Raw genomic sequence first — 17827 nt, 5'->3', positions numbered from 1 at the left:
ATCATATTAGAACCTTAAGAAAACTAAGTCCTTAAAGAATCCAATCTTGAAGACGCCACAAGGGTTGATCACTCCCTTGATAAGTCAAGATATTGTATTCTACCAAGAACACAAGAAGGTAAAGCTAAGCTTGGTGAAAATACCATTGTATTATTGATGATCTTGTATTACATAGTTGCAGCCTTATATAGGCATGTAAATATCATTATCTCATAAGGAAACTCTTAATCTTATAAGGAAACTCCTAACTAATGATTATCTTATCAGGAAACACCTAATTGATGAGGATATTTAGGAGAATAAATCTGTTTTGAAATAAGAATACTTCTAAAAGACTATAATTAATAACAACTAAGCATAGAAAAGTCAAAGTAAAACAAAACAAGACAAAACAAGCCCATCAATACATCTTAGCATGCGAATTGAGCATTTTCTTATCATGTTCATGCGCCAAGCCCATCAAGCTTTATTCTTTAAGTTCTAAGCCTTGCATATCGTTTTGCACATAAAGATAGGTGATTATCCTTGATGAAGTTTTGGGAACTGCTAGAATAGTCTTAAAATCTTCTAGAACAGGCTCTTTGTCACGTACTTCCATGATTAAACCTTGTAGAACCTCTTTCATCCTCTTTGTTCTTGCCCTAGTCATTGGTCCACCAATTCCTTGCAAAGGATCTTGAGAATATTAGTTTGAGCCATTTGGCTAGCACTTCGATCTCCATTACCTCTACATATAGGGATTAAATGATATAAACTAAACCAAATCCACATTTCGCTAATGCACCCCATTCATGCCCAACAACACATCCCAACCATACATTAGGAATATCTCCCCATGACAAGTAAAAAGGATATTCCCAATGCACATTGAGAAGTGTTATAGAGCACATGTGGGTGAATTTGGATCAACTACCAAAACACAATCCTAACAACGTCCCAACCGGCCATTACAGCCGGACATTGGAAACATCTACTCATGAAAGACAAGAGATGTTCTCATTGCCCGGTTGTAGTGGCTTGTTGGAACAGTATGGGAAGCGTTTTATTGGTAGCAGATCCCTACTATGCTCTGTGGGGAGACAATCCCAATTCTGCTAGACTTGGTCAATGGATTAATGGGTCATTGGGCACAAAGGGCCCATTGGCACACAATGTAGACTTGTGGAGGAATCCCTTACAAATTACAACGAAGTCAACATCAAGACCCACCCATAATTTAAGAATATGCAGTAGTCCATGTTTTATTGGGTGGTCATACGACAATAAATTCATACTTAATTTGGTTCCAAAGCATGTGCATATGTCACCCCCAGGCCCATTCTAGCCAATCAAACATTCTCAAAGTTTAATTCCCCACTTACGTTGGCTTTGGCAATTCAGATCTCAGAGATGTACACCGACACATTTGCTCTATTGATTATTTTCATATTTTTTCATGGACAGAGAGGGAAAGACCCAGATTAAGGGGCATAATAGGAATAAAATAAATTGCAGAGGTCATAGGTGGTTCATAAAAATCAAAGGCAATAAAGCCCAATAGGGGTGTTCGTTAAAAAGTCCAGATCACCGAATCGAACCAACCGAAATTTAATATGATATTGCTTGGACATAGAAACGGTTTGGTTCGTTTTGGGATTTTACAGTTCGATTCGATTTGGTTTGCTGTATTTTAAAAACCAAATCAAACTATAAACCATATACCTCTATATAAATAACATAAAATTATTATTTATGCAAGCATTTATTATTAATTAGATTAAAGTAAATAGAATCGCCCAAACGCATAAAATCGTAATACAACGGTTCGGTTTGATTTCTATCTCAAAATGGTTTGATTTGGTTTAAAACATTCTCAAACAGTCAAACCCTATTTTACTTATTTAATTTCTTATTTGATTCGAGATCTTTCCATTATTCCATACTGCAACAAATGACCAAACCAGACGGTCAACAGCCCCTTTAACCAGCCCATATCCCACTCACTAACCTCTATAATGGGCACCTCTTTTTATTATCTTCACTGAAAACGGATGAGAGAGGAATTTATCTTGCCACGTGTCAAAAGTTAATTAATTTGAAAATTCTAATGATAGAAGCTTACGTGGGAACCATCCAAGTCGTTGATAAAACAACCTCAGGCTCAGGAATGCTGATAGATACCCACTGTTTTTTGTTTCTTTTTATAAAGAGTGATTTTTTATGAAGGCATAAAAGCGTGATTTAAGCTTGATTATTTTGTCTTTTAATTATAGTTGTAGACAGTCTCCAGTCTCTACTGTGACTCTGCGATCTACCCCCCGAGTTTCGCTCTTGACAACGAGCGAGACTTCGACTGTTAATGGATCTCTGAAATCCCTCTTAATAGCTTCTTCTTTCGAATTCCAACCCTAGACAAGGAAAGATGGCGAGCTCTCGAGCAATCTCAGAGAGAAACAATGGAGGAGCCGCTCAAAGCTTACTCTTCCCTAACAGGCTCTTCCTCTTCGCCTTTGCCGTCTCAGTATTTCTCTTCGTTATTGCCTTTACTTTCTTATCCTCAACCTCTGATTCAAGAGCAGAGACTGATCTGGTAAGTAGTTCGCTTTCAAGTCCTTCTCTTTTCTGCTTTGTTCTGGTTCTTCTCAAGTAACTGAATCTTGTTTTTCTGCTTGAATTAGGGCGTCGTGGCTTCTGGTTTTAATGGCGGCCTATTTGCTAGGCGATCCGTCCTTTCTGTCAAATCCGATCCACTTAAACCACGCGTGGATCAGATCCGGAAGCAGGCCGACGACCACAGAACTCTCGCCCTTGCTTACGCTTCATTCGCGCGCAAGCTTAAGCTCGAGAACACAAAGCTTGTTAGGGGTTTCGCTGATCTCGCTCGGAATTACACGGATCTCATGTCCAGGCCGTCCTATCGGTCTCTTTTTAGCTCTGATGACGTTTCCATCGACGAGTCTGTGCTTCGGCAATTCGAGAAGGAGGTAAAGGAGCGGATCAAGGTGACGCGGCAGGTGATTGCCGAGTCCAAGGAATCCTTCGATAACCAGCTGAAAATTCAGAAGCTTAAGGACACGATTTTTGCTGTCAATGAACACCTCACTAAGGCGAAGAAACAAGGTGCTTTCTCGAGTTTAATTGCTGCCAAATCCATCCCAAAGAGCTTGCATTGTGTCACGATGCGGCTGATGCAAGAGCGAATTGAGAATCCAGAGAAGTATTCGGAGGAAGGAAAGACGCCTCCTCCGGAACTGGAGGATGCTAAGCTTTACCACTATGCAATTTTTTCCGATAATGTGGTCGCTGCGTCTGTTGTGGTTAATTCGGCGGTGAAGAATTCGAAAGAGCCATGGAAGCACGTTTTTCATGTCGTAACTGACAAGATGAATCTTGGGGCAATGCAAGTCATGTTCAAGATGAGACATTACAAGGGAGCTCACATAGAGGTGAAAGCAGTGGAAGATTACAAGTTTTTGAACTCTTCTTACGTTCCAGTGCTCCGGCAGCTTGAATCTGCAAACTTGCAGAGGTTTTATTTTGAGAACAAGCTAGAGAACGCTACCAAAGATACAACAAACATGAAATTCAGGAACCCAAAGTATCTCTCGATGCTCAATCACCTGAGATTTTATTTACCAGAGATGTATCCGAAGTTGCACAGGATATTGTTTTTGGATGACGATATCGTTGTTCAGAGGGATCTTACGGGGTTGTGGAAGATTGATATGGATGGGAAGGTAAACGGGGCAGTTGAGACCTGTTTTGGATCGTTCCATCGTTATGCCCAGTATATGAATTTCTCGCACCCTTTGATCAAAGAGAAGTTTAATCCCAAGGCATGTGGATGGGCATATGGTATGAATTTCTTTGATCTTGATGCTTGGAGAAGGGAGAAGTGTACAGAACAGTATCACTACTGGCAGAATCTGGTAAGACTAAACCTCTATGATCATATTTGGAAGTTGTTAACCAAGTTAAAGCTTGAAAACTAATTAATATCTACAGTATAAAATAGCTAATATTGGACAGAATTTACTTTTGGCTAGAACTCTTAGGTATGTAAACTGAACCGATATATTTTCGTTGAATTTGGATGTTAGAAATTTTCAATGCTAAGTTAGCATATCCGCTTGATTATCCGCATGCTTAACATTAATTATCAATTGATGAAGTTTAAAACAAATATTATGATTGGAATTCAGAAGTTGAAACTTGCATGTATGCTATTTCCAGACTAGTAATGACCTTTAACCTCTTACGATGTGCCTCTTCAGTGCATTATTTTAAGTTTTTAGTTATCATGTTAGAAGTTCATTTGTTTGTTACAAGCGTTTCTTTTTATGGATATTCACAATGGACTGAATTCAGAAGTTGAGGCTTCATGATTGCTATTCTGGACCAGTTATGACCTTTAACCTCTTACAACCTAATTCTCCAGTGCATTATTTGAAGTTTTTAGTCATCATGTTAGAAGTCCATTTCTTTGTTACAAGTGTTTCGTTTTATGGATATTCACAATGGAACGAATCTGAAATATTAAGTATAGATTGCTTACATGATTAGAAATATACTAATTGTCCATTGTATATTATGGAAAAATATTCATACCAACCGCAACAGACATTTCAACAGAAAATTTTACAATAAAGCCCAAAAAAGCTGTTCTCTTTGAACTCCCTGTTTAGCTTGAGAATCAGCCATTCCATTTACAGTTCTCCTAACCCATGTAAATGAGGCATTAAGTTCCCTTTCTATGCTTACTATCTCCCTTAACAGATGTTTGTAGTACCAAGGAACATTACTGGGTGAATTGGTCCAAGGTATCACTGTTTTTGAGTCCCCTTCCATCTCCAAGTTCTTAAAATCAGCTTGGTTAGCAATCTTTAGCCCTTCAAATAGAGCTAAAAGTTCATCTTTTAAAGAGTCACCTTCCCCTAAAGGTCCTCAGTACATAGCCAATACTTTGCTTGAGGAGTCCCTGGTTGCACCACTAGACCTGTTCATGGGCCGGGTGGCCCAACGGTCCGGCCCGACCCGGCCCCCGGACGGGCTTGAACATGTTTATAGGCCCTCGGGCTTAAACTCGGGCCAAAAAGCCCAGCCTGCAATAAATTCGAGCCGGGCTCAGGTTTTGTCAAAATAGCCCGGCCCGACCCGACCCGACCTAAAATTAGACTTAAAATGGGTTATGTGATTATGTCCATTCTGTTCATGGGCCGGGTGGCCCAACGGTCCGGCCCGACCCGGCCCCCGGACGGGCTTGAACATGTTTATAGGCCCTCGGGCTTAAACTCGGGCCAAAAAGCCCAGCCTGCAATAAATTCGAGCCGGGCTCAGGTTTTGTCAAAATAGCCCGGCCCGACCCGACCCGACCTAAAATTAGACTTAAAATGGGTTATGTGATTATGTCCATTTGAATAATTTTTTTGATTTAAGAATGTAAAATTGTGTTTTAAAATGTAAAAGAAAGGGAAAAAAACATCTTGTAGGCCCATTGTTCATTTAAATAGGAAAAAAAACCATCTGATTTTTTAATTCTAATTTGAATAGGGAAAATTGTAATTTTTTTTATTAGGTCGGGCTTTGGGCTCGGGCCTAGTGTATTTCCGTTAATGATGAGTAAAAGCCCGGCCTGAGCCTGGCTCGGCCCGACACATGAACAGGTCTACGCACCACCAATGCCTGCCATACCCGGATTTCCTATAGAGCTCCCATCTGTAGTGTGTGCCACTTCATTCCATGCTCTTACAATATCCGTAATTGAGGTATTTAAAAGAGCTAGAGTGATTTTAGCCAGTGTGCAACTTTTATCTTTATGGCCTCCACAATGGCCTCTTTTGGCCTATGCTTCTCATTGAACATTCTTGCATTCCTTTCCTCCCATATTGTCCACACCACTGCCACCCTTGCTGATTTCCACATCACCCTTTCTCTTTTTGTTGGCTGCCTTAGAAAGTTTGGATTAAAGAGGCTTATTACATCCTGGGGATAGGGGTGTAAATGGATCAAATTTGAATAGAATCAGACAATATCGAATCCGATTAGAAAATTCGATATCCGACGGATATTGAAAATTAATATTCAAGATCGAATTCGATTCCAATTCGATCAATTACTTATTTTAGGTAATCAATAAATATATAAAATAAATATTTTACTTATATTAAATATATAAATATATAAATTATTTATATAATTTAATTATTATATATAAATTATATAAAACATTTTCTTTTTTGGTATTTGATGCTATGCACCATTAATAACTTCCCCTTGACCCCTTTTCCATAAAATGCTGGTTACAGGATTTGATTCCACATCAACGTTGGAACAAACCAGCTAACACACCAATAAATTAAATAAAACATTTAAATATTTCATATATTATATATAAGAATTAAATAATCAGTTGAATTCAGATATTTATCAAATTGAATCAGGTCATATCCGAATTTGACTGATTAGATATTTGAATTATCTGAATTCGATTCGGTTATGTCGAATCTCGAATTCGAAATTGGATTTTCAAATACTGTTGACACCCCTACCTAGGGAGCACTCCACCTGCAGCCAAAGATAGAGCAAAGAGATTCCCAAACAAACAATACAAAAGAGCAATGGATCAATAAATGGGGTAGGGATTCACCATCTGCAGAGCAAAGAGAGCACATATGAGGGGAGAGGCATTTATTTGGCTCCTTTTCTGAAGCATGTCACAAGTATTTACCTTCCCTAAAAACACCTCCCAATACAGAGCTTGAATATTTGGTGGAATGGGCTTGCTCCAAATCTCTTTCACTGGGAAATTATCACCCCCAACATGAGTTTGTACTAGGGTATGGAAGAAAGAAGTACAGGTAAAGGTGCCATCAAAAAAAGCAAACCACACTCTAGTGTCCTCCAAGGATTGAACGAAGAAAACTGACTTGAGAGCATCAAGCAAGCAGATAAGAGACTCACACTTATTATCCCTCAAACCTCTTCTAAAACCAAAATCCCAACACAATCCAGAGTGAGAAAGTGTGACAAAATTTGAGATGGGTTTTAACTTGTAGTTAGAGACTGAATAGATCAGTGAAAAGGGAGTAGAAAGGAGGCCCATCATGTAGGTGCTTCAACTGTTGGCTCTTTTAGAAGTATTAGAGATAAAGGTAGAGGTAGAAGGCTTAAGTAGTAGGTTTCGATGGATTTCGAACCTTCTTTGTTATAAATATTAGGGTTTTGATGTTTGTAACTATATTTTGGATTTGATGGTAATGTTTGGGTATGTTTTTAATTTGGAAGGGCTCTAGTCACACAAGGTGCTTCAGATGTTAAGAAGTGTGTAATAGGAAGTTTTAAATTTTGTACCCTCGATTCCTCCCTCATGAACTAAATGATTGTTTTTTCTTTATTGATCTTTTTTGAGGTTTGGTCCATTTGGAGAAGTGCTTTTTTGTACATCTCAGAGGCCCCTTGTATTTTCTCTGGCTGCAAAGCTTATTATTCCTGTTTTGAATTTTCTTAATAAAATTATATCTTTAGTGTCCAATAAAACAAGTGAAAGCTTTCACTTAATGAAGGACAAATTCTTATTATCTTCCTTCAACTGTTTCAAACATCTGTATTTATAGCTTCTAGACCTACATAATAGATTTAGATACAAGCCTTAATAGCTAAAATATTCAAAAGTTGTGTTAATTGACTTCACTTTCTAAGACTTAATAACTAAGTTTTAACACATTTCTTTACTCACATTTATAGAGAGACATGCATACTAATAAAACAATAAATAACTTGATTTGAACTGGACCCTCTTATTGTGCACTTACATACCAAAATGGCCCTCCTCTTTTGCCTCACTCTTACTCGGCAAAAGGCCAAAATACCCACTTGCTTCTGTCTACATCAACATAGGCTGCAATTATGTGGGAGTGTTTGGAATGGAATATCTTTGAAAATGAAGAGTTAGAAGTGAATATCCTTGTAAACTTAACATTTGTAATGGTAGCTCATTTGGTTTCACATGGGGGGCATTGTTTGGTATAATGGTAAATCTTGTGCTGGCAAATGTGAGAATGTGGGTTTGAGTTTGAGCAGCCGCTTTGTGCAAGAAAAATGCCAAAGGTTAGGACAATCCTGTTTACACTTCTCAAGACCCCAGATGGCTGGGGCCAACATTGAGTAAATGACCTTCAGTTCATTTGGTTTCAAGAAGGTATGAATTTGAAGGGCTTCCCATCTTGGGTGCTGGAAATGTTGTAGCAAGTAATGTCCTTATGGGACTATTGGAAGAAGTTTGGTGCAGCAAATTTGAAGAAGCCAAGATAATGATATGGACTCAACTTGTTCGTTGTTGAGAAAGAAAAAGGTGATATGGACTTGACTTTGATGGTTGTACTCTAGAAGACCAATTTTGTGAGGTGTTCCACCATCCCAAGGCATGAGGTGCAGTGTAACTCAGAATGTAGGAGGTATAAGCCTCTTGAGCATGAATTTTAATTATTAAGTAATTAAAAATAAGGTAAATAAATATAAATATAGTAAGTATCCCATAAAAGTAGGAAACTTTGTGAGAAGTTAGAAAATCTCAAAATTTTAATTTCTAATAGTAAACTTTGACATTTAAATATGGAATTGAAATATCATTGCATGAAGTATCATCATTCATAATTGCATGAATATCATCAACCATCAATATATTACTCGCATAGTTGCAAATAAAAATTTCTGAGTTAGCAATTCACACAAATTGCTCACCATTAACATAAACAAATGTGTCATTATATATTACAATAAACAAATTTGGAGGGTTTTCATTCTTTGTATTATGTTAATATATAATGGGGAACATGATAATGTCAACAGACCTATAGCAGAATACAAAATTTATGGGGATGAAGAATGGATGATTCAACCCTACCCCAAGGGTCCTTTATATAGAAAGTGAAATTACAAGAATTCCAGAGAGGCCCTTATAGGGCTGAAGTGAAAATAATAATAAATAAGAGGACTACAATAAAATGGTACATCAGGGAGTTTCTTCACTCCCCTCAAACTGATGCAGAGGCATGAGCATCAGTTTGCGTACTAGAAATAAGTGTCTGGATCTCGTCATGGCATTCGTGAAGATGTCAGCAACTTGCATATCAGAGGCAACATGAGGGAAAGAGATAGAGTTTGCAAGAAACAGATCACAGATAAAGTGGCAATCCACCTCAATATGCTTTGTCCTTTCATGTAAGATAGGATTAGAAGCAATCTTAATAGCACCAGTGTTATCCACGTACAGAGGAATGGGCGTAGGAGAGGAATGTCCTAACTTTTGAAATAAAGATTGAAGCCAAACAACTTCACTACAAACAGATGACATTGCCCTATACTCTGCTTCCGTAAAGGACTTGGAAACAGTTTGTTGTTTCCTACACTTTCATGATATTAGAGAGTCACCCATGAAGACACACCACCTGGTAGTGGAGTGTCGTGTGTCGGGGCATCCAACCCAATTTGCATCAGCATAGGCCTTCAATTGGAGAAGAAGATGAAGAGAAGAAAAGACCCTATGATAAAGAACCTCGAATATAGCGGATGATTCGATGCACCGTAGTTAAATGAGGTTGACGAGGTGCAGAGACAAACTGACTAACAACTTGAACTGCATGTGAGATGTCAGGTTGCGTCATGATCAAATGAGAGACCCTACAAGTTGCTGATAGAGGGAAACATCAGGAAGTAGGGAGCCTTCTGATTTGGATGATTTGATATTCATCCCCAAGGGAGTATCAACCGGTTTATTATCAGTGAGGTTGGCCAACTTAACAAGCTTAGAGGCATACTTGTGTTGGCAAACAAAATAACCTCGGGAGCTCTGTTGGACTTTAAATCCCAAGAAATAGTTAAGAGGGCCGAGATCCTTCATGTGGAAGGAACTATGGAGAATAGACTTGAGGTCCTGGATTCCTTGTATATCATCTCTAGTCAATAGTATATCATCCACATACATTAAGAGAATGGTAAGGCCTGGGGTCTTTTTCGAACAAAGAGAGAGTAGTCTGGTGTGCTTTGGCTATATCTGGCTTGCACGACATCTCTGAATTTTTCTAACCAAGCTTGAGGAGCTTGCTTGAGCCCTTAAAGGGACTTCTTTAGTCGACAAATGAAGGAGGGATCACTATGGTACCTTGGAGGAGGTTTCATATATATTGTTCCCTTTAGATGCTCGTGTAAAAAGGGTTTTTTCACATCCAGTTGAAAGATTGTCCAAGAGTGAGCAGTAGAGAGGGCTAAAAGAACACGGACTATAGTAATCTTGGCTACTGGAGTGAAAGTCTCTTCATAGTCAATGCCATACTCCTGCTTATATCCCTATGCCACAAGCTTGGCTCTATAACAGTCCAGAGACCCATCAGATTTCAGCTTGATGGAATAGACCCATTTGCTCCTAATAATAAAGCCATCTGAAGGTGTTGGGACAAGGTCTCAGGTGTCATTCTCATGCGAAGCTTGAATTTTTGCATCCATGGCTTCTTGCTACTAAGGGCTACTACTAGCTTGTTGGTAAGAACAGGGAATATCTTTAGAGTTTCAAACAACAGAGAAGGAGCTATGGTTTGAAGGAAAACCATAGCGGTTAGGTGGTCTAGAGATACGAGCAGAACGACGTAAAGGAACAAGAGGAATAATTGAGGACTCTAAAACTGGGGCATCACTTACATGATTGTTTGTGATGGGCAAGGGATCTAGACTAGGAGTAAGAGGGGTCGTAGGTGTAGGAGCTGGACCACGCACCCGCTTGCGAGAGAAGACGAGAAGTTCCTTCTCAATAGTGGATGATGGAGAATCCTGTTGTTCAAAATCATGCAAAATTGAAACGGAGGGTGTAGATAACTTGGCAATTCCTAAAAAAAGGAGATATGCTCAAGAAAAATCACCAGATAGGCCGGTAGAAGAAAAGGCAAATGAGATGGCGGAAGATACCAGTTGTTGTATCTCTTTTTTATTATTCATGGAAGTAGAGGATTCTCCCTTGGCAATAGGGGTATCGGACACTCGTCCCTCAGACGCTTGATAAGCTTGTGGCTGATTTCTTCATGGGTCCCTTGGGTGGACGAATTGGGCAATTTGGAATGATATGTCCATGTTGTTCGCAATATGTGCTGAAATTCTTCTTTTTGCAATGAGAGGCTTTATGTCCATATGCTTTATATTCATAGCATTGAGTTTTAGAAGGGTCATTTCCACCAGATTTCTTATTCCCTTGTGCAAGAAAAACAGTATCAATCCCTAAATCAGGATGCTTTCCTTCTATGTTTGTAGCAGTTAGGAGTCTAGTTTCTTCCCTCAACAACTCTCCCACCACAGAGTTTTAAGTTTAGAAGAGTTCCTCTACTCAAAATATTTGACTTGATTATTTCATACTCAGGTCTTAGCCTCATGAGAAATTGGTTGACTTTTCCTATTTTTCAAAATGTTTCTGCAAATACTTGACACATTCAACGGGATCAGAGGGTTCAGTATGAACAAGTTCATATTCAGCCCAGAGATCAATAAATCCTAAATAGTATTATTGTATTTTTTTGTCCCCTCTGGCAATAAGCAAAGATTTCAGATTCAATCTGGTATTGCCGTGACATATTGGACTGATGATAAACTTTTTTCAAGTAGCCATACATCTCATAGGCAGTCCTCAGTGTTCTCATAGGAACACTAATGTGAGGCACAATGGAGCTCAAAATCCAGGAGACTAACTTTCCGTTGTCAAGCTTCCGTTGTGTATAGGCTTTACTATTAGCCTCAGACTCATCAAGTTTACTTACAGTCCCATTCAAGTAACCTTCGAGTCCCTTTCCCTCAACATAGAAATCAAAATGGAACTTCCACATATTGTAGTTAGTTCCATCAAATTTTACAGGGAGAAAATCAATCTTTTCAGCCATCATAAACGTGCAAAAAAACAACCTAGAATAGCAGTACTGATGAAAAGTACTCAAATCAGCAATGAACAAGGAAGAAAAAATTACTTCGGCTAAACACAGTAGTCTTCAGAAAAGTAAAATGAGGGCTGAGGCATGAAATACAGACAAATCCAAGGCAACTTCAGTAGTAAACTTTAGAGAAGAATGAAAAATCCTCCAATAGCACCACAGAATTAGGGCAGCACAAACTAGGGTTCCAAGGACTGATAACAGTTGATTATGACAATAGTGTGATGCACCAACCTGAAATGAGAAGTTTTCCAGATCAATTTTAAAGAGACGACCTGATGTCTATTGAAGTTCCTTGGTCAGAAGAAGAAACCAGGCTTGAATACTGCTGCTGTTGAGGGAGGAAGCAGCCAGACTGTTGAGACTCTTTAATCTGTGACTGTTTGAAACTGAACCACAGAGAGAAAGGCTGTTGCCGCCCAGGAGAAATCACTACACAGTCAGAGGAAGAAAACAAAACTTCTGCCCCCTAGGAGAGAAGACCGGAACTCCTCCAAGACTTGTCAGTTTCTTCTGATTTTCTGAGGGAAAGAAGAAGCTTCTGGGTGACACAGCTGGTCGGAAATCCTTCCAGACAGAATCCTTCAAGAGTTACCAGGGTTAGAAGAGCCCTAACACCAGCCAAAAGCACCCTGAGAACAGAAACCCTAATATGCCCAATGAATGAGCAAGGAAAGAACAGCCTGCTCTGATACCATGTCAACAGACCCAGTGAAGGGATAGGAAATCCATCATATGGACGCCCAAGATTGCGGAATAAAGGGGGGCGAATTTCAAAAATTTTTTCTTTCCCTTCAACTGGGAATCGAATTCCCTATTTAGAAAATCATATTTTCAAGGATCATTCTTGAACCATAAACTTAACCAGATCTGAACCAAAAGAAGGAGAGAGATAATACTTGATACAGAGAAATAATATCTCTCAATGGATGTGTTCACACCCAAGGTAGAAACCAAAAACCGCTCCCACTGAAGATGGCGCAGTGCAGGGTGGAGCAGAATCAGCAGTGTCCTTCCTAAGAACTTGATTCTTCCCAAGAATCACCTGGGCGGCTAGTGAATACAGCTCCTGCCAATCTTTTCTCCAAAAGATTGGAATCAAGATCCGATCTTGATTTCTCCCAAGCAATGGAGATCGAACTGTTATAGGCGGCTGCAGGAAGGAGGCGGCTAGAGAGAATTTGCAGGGTGCAGAATTCTCTCCTCTGTGATCTCAGCTCTGAAGACAAGACTTGAGTCAGTTGGTTGTTGTGTGTCTAAAGGCTGCCGCCCCCTCTTCCTTTTATAGACTTAAAGGGATCAACTCCTAATCCCATTAGGAGTTGCTAACCCAAATCATATCTGGATTAGAAGTCCCTTTAAGATAAGGGATAATCCTTATCTTATTTGCAGATTAGATAAGCCAGTTCCTAATCTAATTAGGAAGTTTCCAAATCTAAATCTCATTTAGATCTTGGACTCTCTGAGTGGATAGGGTGTGGGCCCAATCCTATCAGTTGATCTTATCTCAGAATCCGCCCCTTAAAGACTAATCAAATTAGCCCAGTTCGAAATGGGCTTAAGGCCCATTCAGGGTTATGTATTCATTAAGCCTTCCAAACTGCTGCCTAGTTGGGCTTCCTTGTATGGCGTGGGACACAAACATTGATCTACACATCAGCCACATGGGTTCAGCCCAGCCTTTGTTACAAGGCCTGGCCGAATACACTGTTATGAACAGTGCACCCCCTGAAACCCATCAGATGGGCTCTATGGGCCCAACACTTACCCTAAGTGGTCCCTGGGCCAAGTCACCTTGTAACACCCAGGGACTGTGGGCAGATGCAAGATTAGTCCATCAGGTATTATCCTCAATGGCCTTACACTTAACCTCTCAGCCCATAATGATCATACACTGCCTGACAAGAGAGGACCTCTCCCTCGACTGCAAGGAACAGTGTTGCACTCTCTCAAGTATGGATCCCGGGAATTAAAACCTTTTGCAAACATTTCGAAAGCATAATATATATACTCTTATATCTCATATAAAATATATTTTGCAAAATCAATTCTCAACGATTGAAATCGGATGCCGACAGTCTTGGTTTCTATCAGTGAGAGTGCATCCCCGATCATTACCTTTGTCAGACAATGGGGCTGATCTTGTCACTATGATCACCCACTCAGATGAATTCTCAGACTATCCCAACATACCCAGGTTTTGACCCCCACTAAGGATCTCACTGATTGGTACATCAAAGACAGCCCAATCCGACACCTAGTGCAGTATCATAATCGAGTCTAGGGATCGGGTGTAACTTTCCAGTTTTGACCATCAATCTCCAAGGTCCAGGGCAATACTGGAAATCTGGTCCAGTTCAAAGATTCAATTAATCCCACATTGTATGTGCCTAGGGTCTCACCCCGGTAGCTGAGACAAGCCACCCCAACCGACTTGGTGGCACCACAGTGTCAGCCTTGTCAGGATAGGTCTCCCCAGACCGACCCACTGGCTGTGAACATTCTAAACTAACACGAGTCTTATTAAATGTCTAGTTTAAGGGTATTACACAGAAACTTAACAAGGGAACATGAATCAAATATGTACTTTTATTCATTTACAATAAACTCATAAAGTACATCAATTTGATTGAAGCTAAGGGCATACAAAACTGTCTAACACCCAGAGCAGAATACAAAATTCTAGGGATGAAGAATGGATGCCCTACCCTAAAGGTCCTTTATATAGAAAGTGAAATTACAGAAATTATAGAGAGGCCCTTGCAGGGCTGAAGTGAGAATAAAAGTAAATAAGAAAACAATACAATAAGGACTATAATAAAATGCTACATCAGGGAGTTTCTTCACAGATAAAAGGTTTCTTCACTTTTATTTATAATTATTTTATTATAAAAAAAAAACTAGCTTAGAAGATAAGAGCTTGAAGTGTATGCCACCTGTATTTGGCCACTAAGAGAAGGTTTCTTATGGGTTGTGAGGACAAAAAAGTTCTACTCCAAACTAGAAAAATAAAAAATCTCCATAAAAAAGGTGCCACTTTTCATGGAATGAATAGATGTCTCACATCTTCACAATTGTTACACAAACGGTCAATCATGAGGATGCTGTCCAAGGCTACCAAGTACCGACCACACAAAAGCTTTCACCTTAGGTGGAACATGTTACCCCTAATCTCCCTTATTTTAGAAGCCTCCACTTGATTTCTGATAATTGAATTAGAATACAATTTCACTGTAAAATGACTTGCTACATTCTTTCCACCATCTTGCATCACTGTATGTAGGATTAATCTATTCTGATTCAATTTTGGTGTAATGGTAAAATCTCAGGTTGACAATCATGAGAATGTGGATTCAAGTTTGAGATTACTCTTTTGGTGTATCTAGGATTGCAAGTTGGGTTCGCCTAATTAAATAATTTCAACTAATACTTTAACCCCTGTCTTTCAGATCTTGATACATTCTGAAACCAACCCTACACGGTTACACTATCCATATCCAATCTACTACCCATCTCAACACCCCAAATAGCTGGGATCGTCATTGAACAATGGTCCTTTTGACTTGAGCAAATAATCTTCATCTTTCCTGATTCTGTCATTAGTGGAGTGGATAGATGCCTTTTTTTTTCTTTTACTTTCTTTGATAATTATTTTTTTTCCTTTTTTTTTTTGGGGGGGGGTGATATTTAGCAGTAAGACTGCCTTGCATATTCTGAATTAGAATTTGTCCAGCCTTGTGCTTTATGTCTGAACTCCCCCTTTACCCATCTTATGGGAAGGGGCCATCACTTTTTCTTGACACTCAAAAACAAGTCCTTTTTTGCTTCTTATGAATTATGATCAAAGGATAACAGACTGTTTTTTCTGTTTTACCATAACATTGTAACTTTGCTCTATTAATTAAATAAAATTCTTCTTTTGCTGATAAAAAAAGGCTCCTTTTCATTTCTCATTTTTCTGGTTCATTACAAAAAGTGTGAGGGAGGAGGCTGGACATTTTGCAAACAAACTCATGTTTGAGGTGCTGCTAGTTTGAGGTGTTTATTTCAGTCAATAAAATAGGCAATGTCAATATGTTTTGTTGTTTGGGGAGATCATTTTGGCAGTCTGTTTTGGACCATTCTTCTATTTTTTTTGGCATTGAGTAGAATGTGGTGATAAGATGAGATAACTATGGATGCCAAATGCTAGGGGTAAAATGAAGGGTAATCTTTGGAAAGAAGTAAGCTGGAGGCAAAAGGAAAAAAATTAGATGAATGAAGGGAAAAGAACTTGAAGTTTTCCATAGCCTGGCAAGGGGTGAAGCAAAACAATGAAGATAGCACTAGTGACCAGGGAAAAAGAGAAAGAAAAGCCTGCCTAAAGAAGAATGAGGATAGTCTTGAAATAAAACGAAGGGTAATCTTTGGAAAGTAGGCTAGAGGCAAAAGGAAAAAAGTAGATGAATGAAGATAGTACTAGTGACCTAGAGGAGATAAAATGATGCCAATGTCATAGTTTAAGAAACATTCTCCCTCAGGTTCATACCCAAAATGGAGAGGTTATTTTCATAAAAAAGTTGAGGGCTTACTGCTTATTTCTATATTTTTGTTTGACATGTTCCAACATTCCATGGAATTATTTACATGGAAGAGTGACACGATTTAGTACCACATACATCTATTAGCTTTTTATTTCCTGTTTCATTTGTGTTTTGGTAATCCTTGCCTCATTTTAATACTTGAATCTTTTCTTTTTTATTCATTTAATACTTGAATCTTTTTATGTGCACTGACCATTGATGTTGATATTGCTGCAGAATGAAAATCGGACCTTGTGGAAATTGGGGACCTTGCCCCCAGGCTTGATAACGTTTTATTCCACAACTAAGCCTCTGGACAAATCTTGGCACGTACTTGGACTTGGCTATAATCCAAGCATTAGTATGGATGAGATCCGGAATGCTGCAGTTGTACACTTCAATGGTAACATGAAACCATGGCTTGATATTGCCATGAATCAGTTCCGGCCGCTTTGGACAAAGTATGTTGACTATGAAAATGAATTTATCCAGCAATGCAATTTTGGTATTTAAAGAAATTCGTCATGGTTAAAGCCTCCAATCCTCCCACCTAGATAAGCATTACCCACAAGCTTGCAATTGTTGCACCAATAGTAGATTGTCTTATTCATGATGGTAGTTACTAGTAGTTCTCATCCAAGTGTAGTATGCTGTAATATTCCATTTGGTTTGATGCCTCAGAAAAAGCAAAAAGAATGGTACTTTGCCCATTTATGGAACATATACATAGTTGTCCCCACGAATCTTCGTCTCCAGGTGATCAGATCTGTATTTGTTTCTAAAGAAGCAATGTATATGGATTTGGTTATTCCCTAGAACCTTGAATTTTCAACTATTTAATGAATGGCTTTGAAGAGTGATCTGCTTTTTTCATTAAGCCGATTGGTACCCAATATAAGCCGAGTGATCGCTCTGATTGCATTAAACTACTTTCTACATAAACAGCACAGCAAATAGAAGAATATCTGAGATCCAAACTTGTTTCCTTTCAGAAGCTCAACAAGTTTCATGGAAAGGATTAGAACCTTCAAGTCAAACCACAGTTGAAATTTAGTTGCCACAACCCACAAGAGAGATTGCTTAGAATATCCTGAAATTCAAGCTGCTGATGACACATTCATAAGTAGGAAAACAGGGTTTCATTCATTCCGTATTTTCCAAGGGAGGCAATCATCAGATTGGGTTCTTTAACTATGATCCCCCCCAGTAAATGAAGAGGTTGTAAAGTCTAGAGACGCTGTATGTAAATAGAGAAAAAACGTTATAAAGAGAGCGTTTAAAAGTAGAGGTGGCAATTTCTGATGCAACCCACCCGACAATCCA

General features: G+C 39.0%; 1 protein-coding gene across 1 annotated transcript; it reads left to right on the top strand.

The window, feature by feature from the left end:
• Nucleotides 1–2154: 2154 nt before the first annotated feature.
• QUA1 (Nucleotide-diphospho-sugar transferases superfamily protein) lies at nucleotides 2155–17381 on the top strand. The gene is made up of 3 exons (XM_088963510.1): nucleotides 2155–2569; nucleotides 2658–3908; nucleotides 16742–17381. Exons 1-3 carry the CDS (start codon nucleotides 2402–2404, stop codon nucleotides 17015–17017), a joined length of 1695 nt encoding a protein of 564 aa, XP_088819636.1. The 5' UTR covers nucleotides 2155–2401; the 3' UTR covers nucleotides 17018–17381.
• Nucleotides 17382–17827: the final 446 nt, after the last annotated feature.

The sequence above is a fragment of the Nelumbo lutea genome, chromosome 1 (assembly GCF_056320005.1).
Source record: "Nelumbo lutea isolate HS-2025 chromosome 1, American lotus-T2T, whole genome shotgun sequence".
Taxonomy (NCBI): Eukaryota; Viridiplantae; Streptophyta; class Magnoliopsida; order Proteales; family Nelumbonaceae; genus Nelumbo; species Nelumbo lutea.
Note: the sequence above shows the minus strand (reverse complement) of the source record. Positions and strands in the feature narration are given on the sequence as shown.

Bases quoted from the DNA above. Each gene is read 5' to 3' on its own strand.
- QUA1 (XM_088963510.1), top strand. From the start codon at position 2,402: ATGGCGAGCTCTCGAGCAATCTCAGAGAGAAACAATGGAGGAGCCGCT. The intron at 2,570-2,657 runs GTAAGTAGTTCG...TGCTTGAATTAG, and splicing joins CAAGAGCAGAGACTGATCTG to GGCGTCGTGGCTTCTGGTTT. The intron at 3,909-16,741 runs GTAAGACTAAAC...ATATTGCTGCAG, and splicing joins ATCACTACTGGCAGAATCTG to AATGAAAATCGGACCTTGTG.